This window comes from Chrysochloris asiatica, unplaced genomic scaffold (genome assembly GCF_000296735.1).
Source record: "Chrysochloris asiatica unplaced genomic scaffold, ChrAsi1.0 scaffold00395, whole genome shotgun sequence".
NCBI lineage: Eukaryota > Metazoa > Chordata > Mammalia > Afrosoricida > Chrysochloridae > Chrysochloris > Chrysochloris asiatica.
In genome coordinates this window covers 393,503-417,855 of record NW_006408913.1, presented here as the reverse complement: position 1 = coordinate 417,855, position 24,353 = coordinate 393,503, and the positions used below count along the sequence as shown (strand labels likewise).

General features: G+C 37.9%; 1 protein-coding gene across 1 annotated transcript in view; it reads right to left on the bottom strand.

The window, feature by feature from the left end:
* TMEM131 (transmembrane protein 131) overlaps nucleotides 1-24,353 on the bottom strand; it is a 291,771-nt gene that overhangs the window by 72,874 nt on the left and 194,544 nt on the right. Inside the window, exons 8-11 of the mRNA XM_006876610.1 lie at nucleotides 20,092-20,172; nucleotides 16,599-16,749; nucleotides 16,435-16,491; nucleotides 14,804-14,865 (exon numbers count right to left, since the gene is read on the bottom strand). Of these exons, the coding sequence (XP_006876672.1) occupies nucleotides 14,804-14,865; nucleotides 16,435-16,491; nucleotides 16,599-16,749; nucleotides 20,092-20,172 (351 nt within the window). The remainder of the gene's footprint in view (nucleotides 1-14,803; nucleotides 14,866-16,434; nucleotides 16,492-16,598; nucleotides 16,750-20,091; nucleotides 20,173-24,353) is intronic.

Here is a 24,353-nt window from a genome sequence, read left to right as displayed (position 1 = left end):
TTGAAGTCGGCCCAGGACTGGACAATGTTTCATTCTGTTGTATAAAGGGTCACTATGAGTTGGAAACAACTTGACAACACCTAGCTTTCTGTTATTAATGACGACTTAAATTACAAATGTCTTCACTCCTTGAAGAGTACATGAGTGCACAATTTTAGAAACAATAAAATAAAGTAGTCTGAACTATAAGTCAAAGTGGAGAACATTTAATTAGGGGTTCATTATATTGTTGTTGGTGGTGTTAAGTGTTGATAAGCCAGCTCCGACTCACAGCGATCTTGTGGAGGGATTCCAAGGAGCAACTGGTGGGTTTGAATTGCTGACCTTGTGGTTAGCAGTTCAGTGCTTACCTTACAGCACCACACCAGGACTCCTTCTCATCTTTTCCAAAGAACAATGTACAAGTGGTGATCTAGTACGAATCTCTTTATGCAACATAATAATATTACTAGTTAACTGGGAATGTGTGTGTAAATCAATTGTTCATCTATTCTGGACCTCATTTTTTTCTACCTATAAAGTCCCAGAGAGTTAGACTAGATTGGTCTAAGGTCCCATTTTCTTCAAAAATTTTTACATGGCTCTATTAATTTTTCTACTTTAAAAAATATAATTGGTCACTTTTATGTTGGAGTTTATTAGAGAGATGATCTTTTACAGTTTGTAAAGAACATCAGATAAGGCTAATTCTTTTGCTTGCTCTATGGATTATAATAGCAACAACGGAATCTTGACTAATTGCAAACCTGCTTATAAGATTTTAAGTGACAGCCATCAGAAACCACCACAAATACTCTTGAAGTGTTATCAGCCTGCAAATCACCATGCCAAAAATAGCTAGTTAACGGCATTTGTAACAACTTATAACATGGATGAATCTGGAGAACATAATGCTAAGTGAAATCAGTCAATCACAAAAAGACAAATATAATGGTCTCACTTTTATAACAAGACAAGAACAGGTAAACATATGGGAAATAGTAGTCGTTGGTGGTTGCCAAGGATGTGAGGGGAGAAGGAGGTGGAATTACTTTCTAGATAACTACTGTTGTTGTTAATTATCATCCAGTCAATTCAGACTCATGGGGACCCTACATAGGGCTTTTGAGGCTGGACATCTTTGTAGGAGCCTCATTTTTCTGCCATGGAGTGAATGGTGGGGTCAAATTGTGGACGTTGTGGTTTGTGGTCCAGTGCTGACTATATAGAGCCATCAGGCTCCCTTTCTAGATTTGTTATTGTTAAGTGCCGTCGACTTGGTTCTGACCCATAGCGACCCTGTAGAGGGTTTCCAAGGAGCAGCTGGTGAGCTTGAACCATCAACCTTGAAGTTCAAACGACTTTTCAGTCTGAGACATTTTCTATTTTTGGTGATGTTGCTGTTGTTGTTAAATGTCATCGAGTGGGATCGGACTCATAGCAACCTTGTATAGAGTTTCTGAGGAGCAGCTGGTGGGTTTGAACCATTGATCTTGTGGTTTGCAGTTCAGTGATGATTCTATAGTACCACACCATAAGTGATGGGAATGGTAATAATGAATATGGGTGAAAGACTGGCACAAACTAACCATGGCAAATAAGGACACTAAAGAAGTACAAAAAAATTAGAGATTATCTTGGTAAATACTAAAACATATACAGTTTTGTAATGATAATAATAACAACCCAAGTTTTATGTGGACGTATATATATATGTATGCTCTGGTAGCGTAGTGGTTACGAATCGGGCTGCGAACCTTAAGGTCAGCGGTTCGAAACTACCAGCCGCTCCGCGGGAGAAAGATGAGGCTTTCTACTCCTGTAAAGATTTACACCCTCGGAAACCCTGTACAGGGTCGCTATGGGTCGGAACCGACTCGATGGCACTTAACAACAACAACAATATATATGTATAGGAAGGCACATGGGAGTATGCACATGTATAGATTTATCTATAGGCATATATATGTATATACATGTTTCTGTGTGCTGCACATATATTCATACATATAATAAGGAACAAAGTGGGGAACAGTTATGGATACTCCCTAGACATAACCAAACACCTCAAGGGACTGGTTTGCTGGGTTTGAAGATTTCGAACCTTAGTCTTGTTTGACACCTTAATCAATTGGCATAACATGCAGTTCATTAAAGGTAATATTCTACCATCCTGGTTTGATGAATAGCATATGGGGTGTTAGGAACTTGTGAGCAGCCATCTAAGATATAGCTATTGTCACTACCTGTCTGGAGCAAAAGAGAACAAAGGAAACCAAAGACTCACAAGAAACTAACAGACATAACAGCCCACATGAATCGCAGTCTCCGTTAATCTGAGATGAGACAAACTAGATGGTGACTACCATGATCAACCATTCTGATCAAGATCACAGTAGATGGTCCTGGATAAAATGGGAGAAGGAGTCCTGGTGTGGCGCTGTGGGCTAATGCATCAGACTGCAAAGTCATGTGAACTGCAAGGTTGGTGGTTCAAGCTCACTAGCTGCTCCTTGGAAACCCTATACAGGGTCGTTATGGGTCAGAATCGACTCAATAGCACTTAAGAACAACAACAGAATGGGAGAAAAATGTAGAACAAAACCCAAATGGCTAAAAAAGGGCAGACTTACTAGACTGCTAGAGAATATTGTTGTTGTTGTTATGTGCCATCGAGTCGATTCCAACCCATAGCGACCCTGTATAGGGTTTCGGAGGGTGTAAATCTTTACGGGAGTAGAAAGCCTCATCTTTCTCCCGGATGACTGCCCCGAGATAACCTTTAAACTTGGACTGAAATCACTCCTGGAGGGAACTTTTCAGCCAAATGACAGACAGGCTCACAAAATAAACAGTATCACCCATTCCTTTAAATAATCATCTCTATGAGACTAAATAAGGAGCTCTGGTAGTGTAGTGGTTACAAATCGGGCTGCTAACCTCAGGGACAGCAGTTGGAAACTACCAGCTGTTCTACGGGAAAAAGATGAGGCTTTCTGCTCCCATAAAGATTTACAGCCTGGAAAACTCTATGCAGGGTGGCTACGAGTCAGAAACGACTCCACGGCACCTAACAACAACAACAATGAAACTAAATGGCCAACACTCACCCAAAAGCAAAGATCAGAAGGGAAACTACACCAATGGAAACATACAACCAGAATAAACATAGTGTAAATGCTGACACATGGTGAAAAATGTAACCAGCATCACTGAACAATATGCACATTATTTGCTGTGTAAACGTTCACCAAAAAAATCCAGTAAAATATTTAAAAAAAAAAAAAAAAATCTAACCACAAATAAAGGTTTGTCTTACATGAAACATAATCAGTTTAATTAGAATTTCCTTACCAAGGAAAACTTAGATTTAGTATTATTATATTAAAATATTATTTTTATTGTTTTATATAAACTGCTTGAATTATTTACCTACACATTAAAAAAAATACCTTAGTCAGCATGCATTTTCCAAGGAAAAACAAAACCAAAATGTCAAAAGCAAAGAAAACCAACCTAAAATATTTAAACAACTGGCTCATTATGGTGGTTCTAAAATGAAAAATAACACAGCCATTAGCTTATTCATAAGCATATTTACACTAATGACCTGTTTTTATACTAGTAACTAAGTATTGTCTACTCAAAAATAATCAACAAGTTGAAAAAAATATGGCAAATTTCCCAGGGAAGGCAGATTGCATATGTTCTAAATAAAGTTCCAGCCTTTTCTCATGACCTTTAGACCCAACTAATGCTTCGGTAGTGCTCGAGTGAGACTCAGGGTTCCAGGATTCTGAAACTATTTATAAAAGCATTTGTGCAAAAAAGAAAATAATCTTTTAGTATACAACAATGATATTAAAAAAAATTCTATACAAATTCACTAAAGCACACATCAAGTTGACACTGGTAAAATTAATAAGTGCATCTGGGACAAGTTTATAATTTGTATTCATTCATTAGCAAGGAAATCTCATGTTGATGTTCCTTTTAAAGACACCTCAGGCAAACTTATTTCCTTGTTAATGTTTTGTTAAAGGTCTCTAAGTGGCACAGAGGATTTGTACTCTAATGCTAACCAAAAGTATGGTGGTGTGAATCCACCTAGTGGTAGTGCTGATTCTTCACATTTTGAGTTGTGCCCCATCAGCAAACTCAAAGTGAGAAGAAACTGCTGTAGACTTCCATTAACAATCGAAACGTGAAGTGTATGAAGTATATTGTTTTTGTGAGATGCACTGACTCATAGTGACCCAATGCACAACAGAACAAAACACTGTCTGGCCCTATGACATCCTCACAATTGTTGTTATGCTTGAGTCCACTGCTGCTGCCACTGTGCCAATCCATCTCGTGGGTCTTCCTCTTTTCCACTTACCCTCCACTTTACCAGGCATGATGTTCTTCCTGACAACATGTTTGAAGTATGAAAGGCAAAGTCTCTCATCCTAGCTTCTAAGGACTATTCTGGCTGTACTTCTTGCAAGACAGACTTGTTTGTTCTTCTGGCAGTCCTCAGTACTTTTAATATTCTTCTCTAACACCATAACTCAAATGCATAAATTCTATGGTCTTCCTTAGTCACTATCCAACTTCCACATGCATATGAGGCTACTGAAAATATTACAGCTTGGGTCAGAAGTACCTTAGTCCTCAAACTGACATCTTTAGTCTTTGATGCTTTAAAGAGGTCTTGTGCAGCAGATGTATGAAGTATGAAAGTAATAAAATTGAAAGTCAATATTCTAGGCATTGTTGTTTTAAGTGTCATTAAGTCAGTTCTACTCATAGCAACCCTGTACAGGGTTTCTGAGGAGTAGTTGGTTGGCTTGAAACATCAACTTTATGGTTAGCAGTTCAGTGTTCACCCTACAGCGCTGCACCAGGACCCCACCCTAGGCATTAGTAAGCTGAAAAGGAATGGTATTGCATATTTTGAATCTGACAATCATATGGCTTACTATGCCGGGAATGACAAATTGAAAAGGAATGGTGTGTCACATTAATTGTCAAAAAGGGCATTTCAAAATGTATTTTGAAATATAATGCTGTCTGTGATAGGATAATATCAGTATGCTTAAAGGAAGAACAGTTACGACTATTATTATTCAAATTTACAGACCAATCATTAAAGCCAATGATGAAGAAAGTGAAGAATTCTATCAAATCTTTCAGTCTGAAATTGATCAAACATGTAATCAAGATGCACTGATTATAACTGGTGATTGGAATGTGAAAAGTGGAAACAGAGGAAGGATCAGTGGTTGGAAAATACAGACTTGGTGACAGAATTATAATGGAGATCACATGATAACATTTTATAAGACCAACAACTTATTCACCGAGTATAACTTTTTACAACAACATAAATGGTGACTATACACATGGACCTCAGCAGGTGGACTGGTGGTGGTGGTTATGTGCCGTGGAGTTGGAACCAACTCATAGCAACTCTATAAAGGATTTCCTAGGCTGTAAATCTTTATGGGAGCAGAAAGCCTCATCTTTCTCCCGCAGAACCGATGATAGTTACGAACTGCTGACCTTGCAGTTTGCAGCTACACGGGTATAAGTTGACTACATCTGTGGGAAGAGATGGTGGAAAAGCTCAGTATAATCAGCCAAAACAAGGCCAAAGGCAGACTGTAAAACAGAACATCAACCAATCATGCAAGTTCAGGCTGAAGTTGAAGAAAACCAAACTTAATCTACAAGAGTCAAAATATGACTTTGATTATATCCCACCTGAATTTAGAGGCCATCTCAAGAACAGAGTTGATGCATTAGACACAAATGATCAAAGGCAAGAGAAGTTGTGGGATGACACCAAGAACAACATACATGAAAACAGCAAAAGGTCATTACAAAAACAGGAAAGAAAGAAGTGATCAAATGGATGTCAGATGAGACTCTGAAACTTGCTCTTGAGTGTACGGAAACTATATAAAGCAAATGGAAGAAATAAAGTAAAAGAGCTGAACAAAAAATTTCAAAGGGCAGCTTGAGAAGATAAAGTCAAGTATTATAATGAAATGTGCAAAGACCTGCAGTTAGAAAACCAAAAGGGAAGGGCACACTAAGCAGTTTTCAAGCTGAAAGAATGGAGGGAAAAATTCAAGCCTCTATTTGCAATTCTGAAAGATTCTATGGGCAAAATATTGATTTGATGCAGGAAGCATCAAAAGGAGACAAAAGGAATACAGAGAGTCAATTTATCAAAAATAATTGGTCAGTGTTCAACCATTTCAAGAGGCAGCATATAATCAATATCTGATAGTACTGAAGGAATAAATTATACTGAAGGTAAGAAACAAGGCTCTAGGAATTGACAGAATACCACTTGAAATGTGTCAACAAACTGATGCAGTGCTGGAGGCACTCACTCTTATATACCAAAATATTTGCAAGAAAGCTACCAGCCCAAGTGATGGGAAGAGATCCATATTTGTTCCTATTCCAAAGAAAGTCAGTGGAATACAGAAATCATGAAACAACATCATTAATAGCACATGCAAGTATAATTTTGCTGAAGATAATTCAAAAGGGGTTGCAACAGTACATTGACAGGGAACTTTCAGAAATTCAAGTCAGTTTCAGAAGAGGACGTGGAATCAGGGATATTACTGCTGACATCATATGGATTTTGGCTCAAAGAAGAGAATATCAGAAAATGTTTACTTGTGCTTTCCTGACTATCAAAGGCATTCAACTGTGTGGATCATAACCAATTATGGCAAACACTGTGGAGAATGGGAATTCCAGAATACTTAATTGTGCTCATGAGGAACCTGTACAGACTAAGGCAGTTGTTTGAACAGAACAAGGAGTACTGAATGGTTCAAAATCAGGAAAAGTGCACACCAGGGTTATATTCTTTCACTATACGTATTTAGTCTGTACAATGAGCAAATAATCTGAGAAGTTGGATTATATGAAGAACATGGCATCGGGATTGGAGAAAGGCACATTAACAATCTGTGATATGCAGATGACACAACCTTGCTTCCTGGAAGTGAAGAGGACTTGAAATACTGATGAAGCTCAAAGAGTACAGCTTTCAGTATACACTGTACCACAATGTAAAGATAACAAACATCCTCACAACTAAACTAACAAATAACATTATGATAAAATGGGAAAGTTTAGCTGTCAGTATAGACTGTATCACAATGTACAGGTAACAAACATCCTCACAGCTAAACTAACAAACAACATTATGATAAACTGGGAAAGATTAGATTTCATTTTAATTGAATCCACAAACACCACTCATGGAAGCAGCAGTCAAGAAATCAAATGACATATTGCATTAGGCAAATCTGCTGCCAAATACTTCGTTAAAGAACAAAGATGTCACTTGAAAATATCCAAGCCATGGTATTTTCAATCACCAAAATGCATAGGAAAATTGAACAATGATTAAGGAAGATTGGAAAATTGATGCATTTCAATTATAACTTTGGCCAAGAACATTGAATATACAATGGACAGCCAGAAAAATGAATAAATCTGTTTTGGAAGAAGTATGATGAGATTGTTCCTTGGAAGCGAGGATGGTGAGACTTATCTCTCATACGTTGGACTTGTTATCAGGAAGGACCTATCCCTAGGGAAGGGAATCACGCTTGGTAAAGTCAGTGAAAAAGAGGAAGCCCCTCAATGAGATGGGCTGACACAGTGATGACACCTATGGACTCACACAACAACTGTGAGGCTGTCACAGACTGGGCAGTGTTTTGTTCTGTTGCACATAGGGTCGCTATGAGTGGAAACTGACTCAACAGCATCTAACAACAACAACAGCGGCCGTAGTGAAGAAGAAAAGGCCTGGTGGTTTTCTTCTGTTAAGATTACAGCCAAGAAAAGTCTATGGAGCAGTTCCACTCTGTCACACAGGAGGACACTGAGCTGGAATTGACTCAACAGTTGACAACAATAAACATTTTGTAAATGTTGAGGAACACCATTTTCTCAGAATTGTATTATATACAATCAATGTTATGAAGACTTAAATCTGAGCATTGTACCCGTGAATAGGTGAGAAATTGACATTTGAATTATTTGTGTGTGGCACTGCAGGATACGCACTGGACTGTTAACCACAAGGTTGGCAGTTCAAACCCATCAGCTGCTCCTTGGAAACCCTATAAAAGGTTGCTATGAGTCAGAACTGACTTGATAGCATTTAATAACATCAACATACATCTAGCAGTACCTAGCCTGTCCTAGACATTTTATGTATTTGTGAAATGCAGGGACTCTTCTGAAATGATTCGGTTTCTTTAAGTCTGTCACATTATACAGAAAATGCTTGAACAAACAGGAAAAATCTTAGGAAACTCTTTTAAAGCCAGCTTCCACGGTAGATGGGGCTCATCTCTTGGATGATGAAGTAAAAAATCTAAGCCTTATCATCTTCAAGTGGGGCCCTGAAAAGATTTCAAACTGGCCACTTCCTTTTCTGCTCTTGCCCCTCTGTAGTTCATGTTCCACAAAGAAGCTACCATGGTATTCTGTTGCTGTTGTTCAGTTATTAAGTGCCCTTGAGTTAGTTCTGACTCATAGTGACCTTGTGTAGGTTTTTGAGGAGCGGCTAGTGAGTTTGAATCGCTGACCTTGTGGTTCAAACCAACTTTGCAGTCCAGTGCTTATCCTACAGTGCCACACCAGGCAGCACATAGATGATGTCAACTCCTTGCTCCGGCTTCAGGCCTTGGCACTTGCTTGTGCTTCGCAACTTGTCTTGCAAACTGCCTACTTCTTACCCCTCACGTCCTACCTCAAATGTCAGCTGTACAGAGACTACTACATCTAAACCATCTCCTTCTCCACTTACATCATACACCATTCTGTTTATTTATTTTGCAGAACTTGCTTCAATCTACAACCATGCAAGTTTTCTGCCTCCTTGACTAGAAAGCGAGCTTCATCAGGCAGGGACCTTGCTGGCTCCCTGCAGTATTCTTAGCACTTAGTGACTGGCATACAATTGATGTTCATTAAATATTTATCAAAATAATGCATGAATGGATGAATGAATGAGGAAGGAAGGGACAATTACTACAACACTAAAAAATTGGTCATTTGGAGGACTAAGATGTGCTTAACTCAAGCCATCTCACATGCTGGAAATGAATAAGGAAAATCACAGAAGAAGTGAATTTGAATTTTAGTGTTGTCAAAGAACATTTAATATACCATGGATTTTCAAATTTGTCTTGGAAGAAACACAGCCAGCATTCTTCTTAGAAGCAAAGATGGTAAAAATTAATTTCCTGGACTTTGGATATGTTGTTAGAAGGGACTGGTCTTAGTAAAATAGAGGGTCAGCAAAAAGGAGAAAGACTGAAACAATGGCTGCAATGCTGCAAAATCAGACATAGTGAGGGCAGCACAGAACCAGATAGCATTTTGTTCTATTGCACACAGGGTCACTGTGAGTCAGAACTCACTTGACAACACCTAATATCACCACCAGAACACTGACAGAGTGTAGCTTTTGATGCTAAAAAAAAATACTTACAGGTATGGCATGTAAAATCAGCTGTTGTTAAGTGCCTTTGAGTTGGTTCAGACCCATAGTGACCCTGCACAGGGTTTCCAAGGAGTGGCTGGTGAGCTAGAACCACCAACACTGCAGATCAAACTGACTTTACAGTCCAGCGCATTAACTCACAGTGCAGGGCTTCAAGCCACAGGGTAGGCAGTTCAAACTCATCAGTTGCTCCTTGGAAATTCAATACAGGGTCACTAGGAATTGGAACTGACTCGAAGGCACCTAACAAGAACAATATAGCTGTAGACATATAGACATATAGATAGGACTGAAGAGAAAAATTGATGATGAAAATAAAATGACAAATTTATAAGGATTCTATACTTAACATACTTTTAGGTACACTTTGAATTTTTCTATTTAGATAAAAAAAAACCCCACAAAAAACTCTGACTCAGTTTCCCTACTTGAAAACCTGAGCCCTGTGCATTCATTCTATAGCATTGCTACATTACATAAAGCAATTCATGTAAAAACTTAGAATGTGTCTGGCCTATTTAAGAGCAAGAAATGTTTACTTGTTACAATGTGTTCTAGTCACTTAATAAAAGATAAAAGGAGAAACATGTATTTGTTGTTAGGTGCTGTCGAGATGGGGTCAACTCACCGGGATCCTGTGCACCCAGGACGAAATACTGTCAGGTCCTATCCCAACTTCACAATTGCTGTGTTTGAGCTCATTGCTATTGTCATGGTGCCTATCCATCTTGTTGGGGGACTTCCTCTTTTTCTCTGACCCTCCAGTTTACCAAACATGATATCTTTCTTCTCCAGGGACTGGTTCCTCCACATATATCCAAAGTATCGCCAGGAAGTCTCGCCATCCTGGCTATGAAGGAGAATTCTGGCTGTGCGTCTTCTAATACAGATTTGTTTGTTCTTTTGGCAGCCCCACGGCACTTTCACTATTCTCCTCCAACACCCTAACTCAAATGCATCAATTCTTCTATGATCTTCCTTATTCGCTTCCAACTTTCAAATGCATATGAGGCTATTGACAACATCATGACTTGGGCCAGGTGCACCTTAGTCCTCAAACTGACATCTTTACTCTTGAACACTTTAAAGAGGTTTTGTGTAGATCTGCCTAATGCAAGAGAGCATTTGATTTCTTGACTGCTACTTCCATGAATGTTGATGGTTGATCTGAGCAAAATGAAGTCTTTGACAACTTCAATCTTTGCTCCATTTGTATAGATGTTATTTAGTGGTCCAGTGGTGAGGATCTTTGTTTTCTTTGTATTGAGGTGCAACTCATACCAAAGGCTGTGGTCTATGATCTTCATCAGCATTTTAAGTTCTCTTTGCTTTCAGCAAGCAAGGCTGTATCATCTGTGTATCATAGGCTGTTAATGAGTTTTCCTCCAGTCCTGATGCCACGTTTTTCTTCAAATAATCAAGCTTTTTGAATTGTTTGCTCAGCATATAGACTGAATAAGTATGAAGAAAGAATACAACCCTGACTCACACCTTTCCTAATTTTAAACCATTCAGTGTTTCCTTATTCTGTTCAGACAACTGCCTTTTGGTCTATTTGGTCTATGCACAGGTTCCTCATGAGCACAATTAGATTTTCCAGAATACTCATTCTTTGCAATGTTGTCCATAACTCGTCATGATCCACATGATTGAAAACTTTTGCATAGGCAATAAAGCACAGGTAAGCATCTTTCCGGTATTCTCTGCTTTCAGGCAGGATCTACCTGACAACAGCAACAATATCCCTCATTCATGCTCTACTTTGAATCCAGCTTGAGCCTCTGGCAGTTCCCTGTCAATATACTGTTGCAGCTGTTTTTTTAGTGATCTTTAGTACAATTTTATTTGCGTGTGGTATTTTCCTATAATTTCAGCATTCCATTGGGTCAACTCTCTTTGGAATGGGTACAAATATGGTTCTATTCCAATTAGTTGGCCAGGAAGTTGTCTTCCAGATTTCTTGGCACAAATGAGTGTCTCCAGTACCACATCAGTTTGTTGAAAGATTTCAATTTGTATTCCATCAATTCCTGGAGATTTGCTCTTTGCCAATGCCTTCAGTGCAACTTGGACTTCTTCTCTCAGTATCATTGGCTCTTGATCAGATACTACCTCTTGAAACAGTTGAACATCTACTATTTCTTTTTGGTACAGTGTCTTTGTGTATTCCTTCCATCTTCTTTTGATGCTTTCTGCATCATTCAATGTTTTGCCCATAAAATCCTTTAGTGCTGAAAGTCAAGGCTTGAATTTTTTCTTCAGTTCCCTCAACCTGAGAAATGCTTAGTGTTTTCTTCTTATTTGGTTTTCTAACTCTAGGTCTTTGCACACTTGATTCTAAACTTGGACTTTGTCTTCTCAAGCTTACCTTTGAAATTTTCTATTCAGCTCTTTTGCCTTCTTATTTCTTTCATTTGCTTTGGCATCTCTACTCTGGAGAGCAAGTTTCAGAGTCTATTCTGATATTCATTTTGGTCTATTCCTGCTTTTTTGTCTTCTTAATGATCTTTTGCTTTCTTCCTGTATAATGTTCTTGATGTCATCCCACAACTCTTCTGGTCTTCAATCTTTAGTGTCGAATACATCAAATCTGTTCTTGAGATTATCTCTAAATTCAGGTGGGATATACTCAAGGTCATATTTTGGCTCTTATGGGCTTATTTTAATTTTCTTCAGCTTCAGCCTGAACTTGCATATGAGTATTGGATGGTGTGTTCTACAGTCTGCCCCTGGCCTTGTTTTGGCTGATGATGTGGAGCTTTCCCACCATCTCTTCAGACAGATGTAGTCAATTTGATTAAAACAAGGGCTTATTTAATTTCTTATCATAAGCAAATTGAATTTTCTGCTAATATTCTGTGTTCACATCTTAGGATTAATTTTCAAATTTTATTTTTCTATTAAATGTTTGTATATACAGTGAGGCCACTATGCCTGAAATAAGTAAAGGCATTACCCACCTGTCAAATACCTAAATCCCCAATTGGAAGTGACTTCAAGTCTGAAGCCTGTGCAACATGCACAGAAGTTCCATTTTGATCCTGTTCTGCACAAGGGCACCCCACAGACTGACATCAGGAACAGCATGCTGAACACGCAGTCAAAACGAAGTGACATCTCACATGAGATAAGAGCAGAATGATCCACAGTGGCAGTGGAACAGGAGACTCCCTATCTACTACCACCTTTGTTTGTAAGGTATATTGTAAGATTTTAAAAAGCACAATAAAAATACAAATACTGCTTCTCCAGTAAGGGTAGTTATAACTTTACGATCACATACACACATTCCTATTTTCATAAACATTTAGACTCTTATTTTACTCATTTTTCAGAAGACTTGTGACAATTTCAACATAGATTAAAGAGCTAAAGCCAATCATTAACATTTCAATATAGTACTGACAATCTGTATTATATATCTTAAGAAAAAGACAATTAATTATTGCTATAAATAGGAATTACAAAAAAATCATACAACAGAAATATTAACTATAATGTTTTTAAAAATGTGAGTATTGGAAGACATGCTGACATTTTGATTCAACAGAGATTTAGAGATAATCATTCAAAATACTGAGTTAGGAAAAAGAATAAAGCAGAAGTCATTTAATCAAGAAGGTGAACATATTTCTGAAAGCCTGCACTAATATACATTAAAGCTGTTATTCAAAAAGAAAAATAATAAACATAAGAGAAACAATGCTTCCGTTCTCTGATTTTGTGTTTTTTGTTTAAAATGGTACTAGGGAGTCCTGGTTTGGAAATGTAGGATAAGTACTGGACTGCAAGGTCAATATAAACCTCCAGGTCAGCAGTTCAAACTCACCAGCCGCTCCTGGGAAACCCTATACAGGGTCACTATGAGTCAAAGGCACTTAACAACAACAACAAGGGTGGTTAAGTTAAAGGAGCTAGTTCTTATCCTCCACAGAAGGGTCCTGGTGTGGGACTGTGAATTAATGTGCTGGACTGCAAGGTTGGCTTGAAGCGCAAATCAGCCGCTCCTCAGAAACCCTATACAGGGTTGCTATGAGTTGCAATCTATTTGATGGCACTTAACAACAACAACATGGAAGGGTCCTGGGCTCCTGAGAGTCCCCTTTGGGACTAGAGTATGAATCACAGCAGTCTCAGGAACCTTTCTCAGCCCACCTAATACTGCAGTGGCAGAACTCCAGGTAGTTTTGGTCTCACTGCATAGTGGAGGGAAGCTCTCCACCACACCTCATTCTCAAACTTTACCTCAATTCTTCTCCTAGGAAGAAGAAACGCTATGTCAGGTACTGCCAGGAGCACAAAACTACTAGTGAGCAAGGTCACTGTGCACTAAAATGTGGTTATTTGGGACAACCATCTCCTGCTCCCTCACTTAGTGTTGTCAAGTCTTAAGCTCATTTCATCAAAGTTCCTCACACTTAAGTTTCTGGCACAAGCACCAACCAACCAAACACTCAGTTACAATAAAAAACCTACTGCTTTCCTACTATCCTCTGTATTTACAGCCTGGGGCCTTCAAAACGAGGGGACATTGCTAGCAAAATTTGGACATTCCTTTTTTCCCCCAATACCATCTAATAGACCCCAAGTCTACTTATAAGCCATAGAAATCACTTGCTGTGTGTCTATGTATGAGAGGAAGAGAGGACTCTCGTTTATAGTAGGCTATCTTGGGTAACTAAAATAGTCGTCAATTAGAAAACATGCCAGATGTGAATGCAGCACTCTGCCGTTATGTTCTGTATTTCTTTGCTTCATTGTTTCTCTTCTCTACTCACCGGAACCTCTCCCGTTATTTTACTGAAGCTAACAGTGATATTGATGGAACCCTTATGGTCCACAGGCACAGGGATCCCAGCACTTATCAGGATCCACCAATCTCTTATATGATACTTCCTGAATAAGAAACCTCTGAAACTTTGGTTCAAACGTAATTTGTAGAAGATTGTCTACTTTCCTCCATATTCTTAAAATCTGGGGTTGCATTGTATTTAAGTGCTGTAAAGTGGGTTCCAACTCATAGCGACCCCATTCATTACAGGGTTTCTGAATAACAGTAGGTTTGAACCCACCGACTACATGGTTAGCAGTCCAGTGCTAGTTCTACAGCACTACACCAAGACTCCAAAATCTGGGGTACTTAAGAGCCAAAATAGGGTTCTCAAGTCACATACTGACCAAAGTGTCACCACACCTCCACAAAATGGAATTCCTTTAAAGATCTTATTATTAACTTTATCATAAATCAAGGATATAATAATAGGGAGAAAATAAGTAAAAACTTACTGTTATTGGTACATCTTTTGTTCCTGAATTTAATAGGTGAAGATTTAAAACTTTTGGTAGATCTGTAAAAATTAGGAAAAAGAAAATTATTTCTTAAAAAGGTATTTATAGTAAGTCTGAAGTTCACATTATTAGCTTATCAAATGAAATCTATTTTAGAATGTGACACAAAATGATAATCACTTTAATAAAAGGAAATAGTAAGAGGCCCTGGTGGTATACTGAGTCACACTTTGGGCTGCTAACTACAAGGTCAGCAGTTTGAATCAACTCAATGGGAATGAGATGAGGCTTTCTGCTTCCATAAAGATTTATAGCTTCTGAAACTCTATACAGGGTTACTATGAATTGGTAACGACTCAATGGCACAAAACCATTACCAACCGACTGCACAACACTTAACAATAACAATCAAAAATAAATAAACAAAAAAGTGCCAAAATCATTTTATGAAATTAGATATTAATCCTAATCTTTTAGTTTTCTAGCAAGCACAGGTTGCTTATCATATTAAAACCAAATTTAATTTTTTTTAAATGTGGTTTTCAATTCTAAACAACCAAAATTTAATTACATATGGCCCATTCACCCTAAACCCAAACTCACTGCCACTGAATTCCACCCTCATGGTGTGCGATCTTATGGAAGGTTTTCTGGGGCTGTAAATCTTTATGGGAGTAGCAAACCTTGTCTTTCTCCCAATGAGCAGCTAGTGGGTTTGAAATTCTGACCTTGCAGTTGATAGCCTAGTGCTTATCCTATAGTGCCACTAGTGTTCCTTATATGGCTCATAAAGAACCCAAATTTCAGATATTCTTTAATAAAATACAGGTACACCTTAAGAATTTTTTTTTTTTTTTTAATTTAAAAGTACATTGAATATTTCCTTTGACCACCTGGGACCAAATCTTAACAGTATGTCATTATAAATCAAAAATCCATTCCTAAACAAAAAGCTATAGGATAAGCACTGGACTGCAAACCACGTATCAGTGGTTCAAACCTACCCGCTGCGCCTCAGAAACCCTACACAGGATCATTATGAGTCGGAACAGACTTGATGACACTAACAACAACAACAAACAAAATGCTTTAGTAAGTAAATTGTTTGATTCCTTTTCTTTTAAAAAGATTCAGCATAATTCACCAGCTAAAGAACTAGATCAAGAAACTTGAAGACTGCTGCTGCCTTCATCTTCCATTTTTTAAACTTCACTTAAATTATTCCATGACCTTGTTTTCCTACCAGGAAAGCAAGGAGTCTTTGGTGGCCAATAGGTGGGCAGTTCAAACCCACCCAGAGGCACCTCACAAGACAGGTTGGCCATCCGTTTCTGAAAGGTCACAGACTTGAAAACCCAGTGGTGCACAGCTCCTACTGTACACACACAGGGTCCTCCAGGCTCGGAACTGACCTGATGACAGCTAACAACAAGAAGCATCAGGACATCTTACAGAAATGGGCCTGACCTATGAAGATCCTGTCTCCAATCGTACATCTCTACAAGACAGAGTAGCCAACCGAGAAAAAACTTGTAAAAGGGACTTACAAAACAATTAAAACACAGCCTCCAGCACCAAGGAAATGAAATTTTTTGAAAAACATCTTTTTATAATTTTTATTTTTTTACCTTGTGTTCGTAGTGTACCGAAATCTAACATTTCAGTTGAAGAATAAATTCCAGGAGCTTGGAAAAAAGAGAAGCAAATTATATTTTGTTTTGCCAGAGCAAGATGTACTGTGAAAAACAAAGAAACAAAGAGTCCCCTGCAATTACATCAGTTTTCTACTAACCTGTTGTAACTTCAACCTCAACAGGAAGAATGATAAACTCTGTGCTGTCTGAAGCATTAGTCTTTATTCGTATGAAGGCTGTGTGATTATCTGCTTCCCTAGATGAAAAGCTGGCTCTCATCACTCCTTTGGTTTCATAAGGTGGAATTTCCTGATATTAAACACAGTTGTAATGTTGTAAAAATCACCATATTTTTATTGAATAATAAATATGACATGGATTAAAACACGCATTATTACAGTATATACCTAACTTAGAAAAAATAATAGCCAATTAAACAGACACATTTCACTGATTATAATGTGCGTTCCAATTCTGGAGAATGTTAAAGTGTTAAAAGCTGTATAACTGAAATGATGAAATATGATGAGCAAAGCAAAGGGATCGAATCATATGAAAAAAAACCTGTCAGCTGTAAAATCACGTTTAATGATGATTAATGTATTGATGCTTAGGTATATAATTCAGTCCTCAGATTCTTTATTCAATAGAAATGTCAGCAGGCCACAGGAATCTAAGTGATAACTAAATGGGCTTAGATTCTGTGTTTCATTTAAAACCTAACAAAACAAAACAAAGCTTTATAAGCAAGTCTACAACTAACTACAGTCAGTAAGGCACTTAGCATGTATGTTAGTATATAATCTCAGGCTTATGGTAAGAGAACACTTAATCACTGAATTTTCAAATTGTTGCAAACATATAGGGAATACAACATTTGGCAATTCATCATTTTTCTTATACATAATTCAATGAAACAATTACGTCGATCATGATGTGTAACCATCACCAACATTCCCTGCAATATTTTCCTTCCCCATAAATAGACACTCCATGCTAACTAAACAGAGAGGTGTGATTCTTTTCTATGTTTTAGAATGGTATGGATTCCTTGGGCGATCAGAATTTCTGTGCACATCTTTCTGGCATATTTTAGGAAATTCTTATTTCTGTAACTTACTGGTCTTCATTTATCTCTTTTAACTTTCTAGTCTCAAAGTAAGGCACAGGCAACAGGAACCCTCCTGGGATCTATGGAGATGGACTCCCATTTTCTGACCTGTAGGGAACGAAGTCAGTCCCTAAGGCTTTCTCAAAGACACTGAAATGGGCTACGGGTAAAATCAAAGTTCAACGGATTTTTCTTTTTCCCATTCTATGTTTACAGGGATAAAAATTACTCTACTTATTTTCTTAGCCACTGGTAGTATTAAAATATGATGCCACTCTGCTACAATTCATTATAGTTCTTAATTGTCTAGCAGTTTGAATTACCTGTATTTATTGTTGTTGCTGTTGTTGAGTGCCTCCAAGTTGGTTTTGACTCACAGTGACCCTGTCTAGGGTTTTGATGGAGCAACTGGTGGGTTTTAACCACCAACCTTGAAGTTAGCAGTCCAGTAGCTTATCCTATAACTCCACACCAGGACTCCAGTGAAAAGATTGGTGAGGATGGTGGTGGTTGTGAGCCGTCGAGTCGGTTTTGACTCATAGCGACCTTATAGAAGTTTTTAAGACTGTAAGTCTTTACAGGAGCAGAAAGCCTCATCTTTCTCCCACAGAGCAATTGGCAGATTCAAACTGCTGAGCGTGCAGTTAGTAGCCCAGCTATTAATAATCCACTATGCTACCAGGTCAAAAATTTTAAGTAGAAAATAAATTCTTAGTAATCTCTTAGATGACTGCAATTATCGTTTTACTATTTGCTCTGCTTGAGACATGTCCAGGGGCCATGAGATTGCTCAGTCTCAACTTCCTAAGCAGTTCATACTGTAATTCACAAAAAGCAGCCTGAATGAACAGCACAGAGGTACAACCAGTCTTGGTGTTAATTTATGGGAATTATTGGGTGTTGCTCTCACTTCTTCCAGCTATTAGTCTTGCTGTCTACTCTGGCTAGTGGTGATCTGTCCCCCATTTTTTGGTGGTGGATAAATGGGCTTCAAAATCCTGGTGTGGCACTATAGGATAAGCAATGGACTGCAAGTGTTTTATTTTATAGTATATTCTTGCCTCGTCTATCTAGAATTTTAATAGAAACTTAATGTTGTTGTTAAGTGCCATCAAGTTAGTTCTGACTCATAGCAACCCTGTATAGGATTTCTGAGGAGCGGTTAGTGGGTTTGAACCACTGACCTTGCTAGTTAGTAGTCCAGTGCTTACCCTACAGTACCACACCAGGACACCAAATTTAATAGTTTATGCTTAATCTACTGACACATTGCTTTATATACTATTTCTCCCAAAAGGTAAAATAAAACAATATTTTTGTGAAAGGATCTATTATTTCCCACTACATATGTTTACCTGTTAGTACATTTTTGTATCTTGGAGACTAACCAAATTACAGAGAAATCTATTTCTAAATGTTCAAATCAACATCCTAGTAGTGTCATGTCCACATAACCTTTCCCTGGTTGAGACTGGTCAGCAAGAATTAATGGGTGTGTGGGTGTGTGTGTGTGTGTGTGTAACACAGTGATGAACAAAGACACCATTATTGTCATTCCTTTTTCACAGTGGTAAAAGTCAGTATTTCTTTTGCCCAATTATGGATGAACACTGATTTGAGCGTCCTTGGACTCCTGGTGTGGTGCTGTAGGATCAGCACTGGACTGCAAACCACAAGTCTGGCAGTTCAAACCCACGAGTTGGTCCTTGGAAACGCGACCCAGGATTGCTATGAGTCCAAGCTAATGCAACGGCACTTAACAACAAAAAGCCAGGGCTTCTTTTCCCTAATTATGGATGGGCAGTGGTCTGATTGACCTGGGTTCCAGACTTGGTTTCAGCACAAGTGCCTTTCCCCTTGATTAAAGCATGACTGACAGCATTTTAAAACCCCTCAAATGGCAGGGATCTTTGCAAATAAGATAGTTGCTACCTACACATTAGTTTGGTTACTATTTGCTAGTATTCTCCAAGAGAAAATGGCTAATTATTGACTAAGTGCTCTTAAATATTCATTCATGTTAAAGGTGGATGTCTTACCTGTAATGCAGATCACCTAGGAGTTAGAAATGTTCTGTCATCACACGTGTTTGACTAGGCTAGGGGGCCTCTGCAAGTACTACTTTCTCTTCTAATAATAAATCTTAACTTTCAATTCTCTACCCTCAAAAAGATAATACATCTTTTCAACTGTTACAAAAAAAAATTCTTAGTATCAAGCACATTATAAATGATGAAGTTCTAAGGAAATTTTATTAATTAATTTCAAAGAAAAAGCAGTGAAAATTTCTTCCTTTCCACATACTGGGTGGAAAGCTCATACCAATTTTGTTCACTGCTCTTTCCAAGAACCACTCCTTACACATCTCTTCATTCAATTTCTGAAAATCTTTACTATAAAATTAACATTATGACAATAATTAAAGAAAAGGTCACCTATATTTCTTTTAAGAGACAGGTAGTTATTTTCTGGTGTGACGAAGAAAGTAAGTAATGAGTTTCACGTAACCACACAGGAGAGAAAAACCTGACTGCACTTACCCACAGTTTTCGGGTGCCTCCTTGTTGACCTGTTGGAAGTTCTAGGTGAAGATCTCCCCCACTGGAGTACATTTCTACAACCTGTGACAAAAGAGGATATTGTCGTTAAATTCAAAATCACATATCCTCAATGCAAGTCATCTGCTGTTCAATTTCACATCCTCATTGTTGATAAGAAAAATTTTTTATAACTGTAGAAGGATCACTGTCATCTGATTAGATTCTGTGCTCCCTATATGTAAGCAACTGTGGCATTTTAATCTAAAACAAGGTAACTCTGAAATATCAAATTTAAGATAGAAAGGTTTTAGACTAGTTTTAGAAATGAGGTAGGTTTTACACAACCCATTGACAGGATATTTACTTTTCTCTAAAGAAGAATATTTATGGAAATAATAAAATATTAATCTAATATGCATTAGTCACACATTTATAATACCATCTATAGCAGTGAGTATAACTTACAGTAATTTTGAAATTGTGATGAGTGTAAATACAATTCTGAGAATGCAACAATTATAATACAGTATGAAAGTGTCTGGTTTCCACGGGTAGCAAAATCACAGGAACTTTTATTATTTCTGTGGTTTGTACCTATATGTGTTTTTTTTTTTTTTTTAAAGCTTTTATTGTGAATTGAGTGATAGTTTATATGGGAGAACATCGGTTTTGAACTAATCCTATTGTATTTTGTTTCATTGCAATGATTACAATCCCTTCCATGCATCGCTATTTAACAGTATTTGCATCTATTCCGTTTTTTTTTTTTTTGATGTACACAAAAGCATTCAGAAATATATAATCATTTAAACGACCAAAGGGCACATTCTTACGCGTGATTTTTAAAACAATGTTATTGAGGCATAACTGACATACGAGAAATAACACATATTTAGAACATATACCATGATGAGTTCTGACTCAATCATGATGAAAATAATTAAGACACAATTAAAATAATGAGTACACCTATTACCCTCAAACGTTTCCTCATGACACTTTGCAATGTACCTGTTCCCTCCCACCCACCTCCCCAGCTTCCATTCCAAGCAACCACTTATCTGCTCTCTGCGACTAGAGATTACTTGGTATTTGCCAGAATTCTATTAAATAGGATCATATAGTATCGCTTCTTTTGTTCAGTCCCAGGTGGGTGCTGTAGAATGAGCACGGGGTTGCTGACTGCAAGGTTGACAGTTCAAACCCATCAGTCGTTCCTCAGAAACCTCATACAGGGTTGCTAAGAATCAGAACTGACTCAACGGCACTAAAACCACCGCAATTTTTAGATGCATCCATGTTGTATGTATTAATACATATGTACACATGCACCCACTGCCACTGAGTCAATTCTGATGCATAGCATCCCTGTATTGGGTTCTTACCTATAAATCGGTATGGGAGCAGAAAGTATCATCTTTCTCCTACAGAGTGACTGGTGGATTTGAACTGCTAACCTTGTTTAGTGCTTATCCTACAGCACTACTAAGGCTCCTTAAGTATTAATAGTTCATTCTTTTTCTATTTTATGACTACACCATAAGTTTTTTTTTTTTCCATTCACCTACTGATGGGCATCTGAGTTGATTTCAGTTTGGGGCTTTTATAAATAAAGCTGCTAAGAACACTGTTTACAAGTCTTTGTGTTAACATCTGTCTTCATTTATCTTGGGTAAATGCCTAGAATAGAATGGGTCATATGGCAGAGAAGACTTTCTTTTTAAGGAAGGTAACCCTAGCTCTTAAACAGAAATACTATATATAATTAAGTGCAAATTTGGGAGGAAGTAAAAGAATAGGTAGAAAACCTTCACTTGCTCTATTACAAAGGCACTCCAGCAGCACATATAAAAGGAAAGAGCAGGAAAAATGGCAATACTTTATAGCATAAACTAAAAGCGTTTGTGTGTGAGTGATCTTGTTAAAGTGATGGATTTATTAGCAAAGACTCTGAGAATTGCTGCTGGCTTGCTATTACAGTGTTCTTCTACATCACCTATTATTGCATTAGTAACATCTAAGCTGACAGCCTAACTGTAGAACATTTTTCTGGAAAACTGTAAAGTATCACATATTATTTCATCTAAACTTTCAAGATCTTAAAGGAACAAGCATAATAATAATCGGCAACATAAGATTAAGAGGTGTTGTTGATTAAGAGGTGCAGTCGAGTCGGTTCTGACTCATTGCGTCCTGTACTGGGTTTCTGAGGAACAGTTGGTGGGTTTGAATCACTGACTTTGTGGTTAGCAGTCCAGTGCTTATCCTACAGTGCCACATTGGTAATACAGAGAGAAAGAATAAAGAAATGGGGACAAAAAAGGATAAAATTTAAAAGGAAATGTTACCTTAAAACTAGAAGCATAGCACAGTGCTAATTTTTAGCACAGTGTTACCTGTTCTAATATGCTTTTAGGAAAAAATAAAGAGGAAGAAGTACACTGATGTAGAATGTGACCCCATAAGAGAAAGTACTTACTTCTGTGTGTACACATTTGCATGCAATGTGCAGAAAAATGTCTAAGGTAGTATCTATGAAGAAAGGCTTGGGATTAAAGTGTGCTGTCGAATACAAGAGTCACCAGCTACAAGTGGCTATTAAATTTAAATGAACTGAAATAAAAATTTTAAATTCAGTTTCTGAGCCATCATAGCCACATTTCAAGTACTCAGTGGCCGCATATGTCAAGTAGCTACTGTCCTGGACAGCACAGACACAGAATACTTCTATTATCATAGAGAGTTCCATTGGGCAGTACTGGATGGGAAAGCAGGAAGTCCCAGAAGACTTTGGTTTCATGCATAATTGCTAACATTGTTTTCATCAGGAATATATTTATTTGTTTGTGCTATATAATGAAAAATCAGATAAATTTAATAAATATAAAGCCAGAGAATCTAAAGGGAAAGAAAACTACTGAACGACACAGTGTATTATTAATAGTGCCTTCAAGACAAACAACCTAGTTGACTCTAAGAGGGCAACTATGGTTTTCCACAGTTCACTCTACTGCATGTGTTGGTGAAAAATTCAATGTGGTAAATCTTCTGGAATAAAAATATTTTAACTGAAAAACAGATTGGATGAACAAAAGGGAAACACATAGTGAATTTAAGGCAAAACTATTCTAGATGTACCTTTGTAACTTCACAGGCTATGGAAAAAGACAGACTGTAAGGCTTCTTAAACATTGGTAAAATGAGCAACATTGCAGACAACAATAACCTCCATCCTTCCATGCAGGAAGTCAGCTTCTTGGACCGTGGTTGTGCCAACCACTCAGACAAAAAGCAAGCAACAGGGTGCTCTATAACATTCCTCTATAGTTGGAAGTCCTGGTGTTGCACTGTGGGTTAATGCACTGGACAGCAAAGTCAGTTTGATCTGCAAAGTTGGTGGTTCAAGCTCACCAGCAGCTCCTTAGAAATCCTATACAGAGTCACTATGGGTCGGAACTGGCTTGATGGCACTTAATGACAACAAATAGTTGGTGCGGCACTCTACAAAATAAGCACTGACTGGTAACTGCAAAGTTGGTAATTCAAACCTACCATCAGTTCTCAGAAGCCCTGTACACTGTCGCTGTGAGTCAGAACCAACTCAATGATCCACAACAATAAAAAGAGCAGTTTGGGACAAGTTACTCAGCAAGTGCTGATAAATGAAAAGGAAAAACCAACACTCATCTGTCAGTTTATCATACTGTGGCGGCTTGCATGTTACTGTAATGCTGGAAGCTATGCCACTGATATTTTAAATACCAGCAGGGTTACCCATGGTGGACAGGTTTCAGCTGAACTTCCAGACTAAGACTAGGAAGAAGGAGAGATGGACTATTTAGTCACTGAGAACCTCATGAATAGCAGTGGAACACTGACAGAACCAAATTACTGAAACATGATGAACAACCAGAATATTATCAAATACAGTGCCAGAAGATGAGCCCCTCAGGCTGGAAGGCACTCAAAATACGACTGGGGAACTGCTGCCTCCTCAAAGTAGACCTGACAGTGATGAATTGAATGGACTAAAGCTATTGAAACTTTGATTTGCTGATTGGGGACAACTCAAAATAAGGAGAAACAGCTGTAAAACATCCATTAATAATTGTGACATGGAATGCACAAATGATGGATCTAGGAAAACTGGAAGTTGTCAAAAAATAAATGGAATGTATAAACACCAGTATTCTAGGCATTTTTGGTTGATTGTGTGCCGTGGAGTTGGTTCCGACTCACAGCAACACTGTACAGGGTTTCCA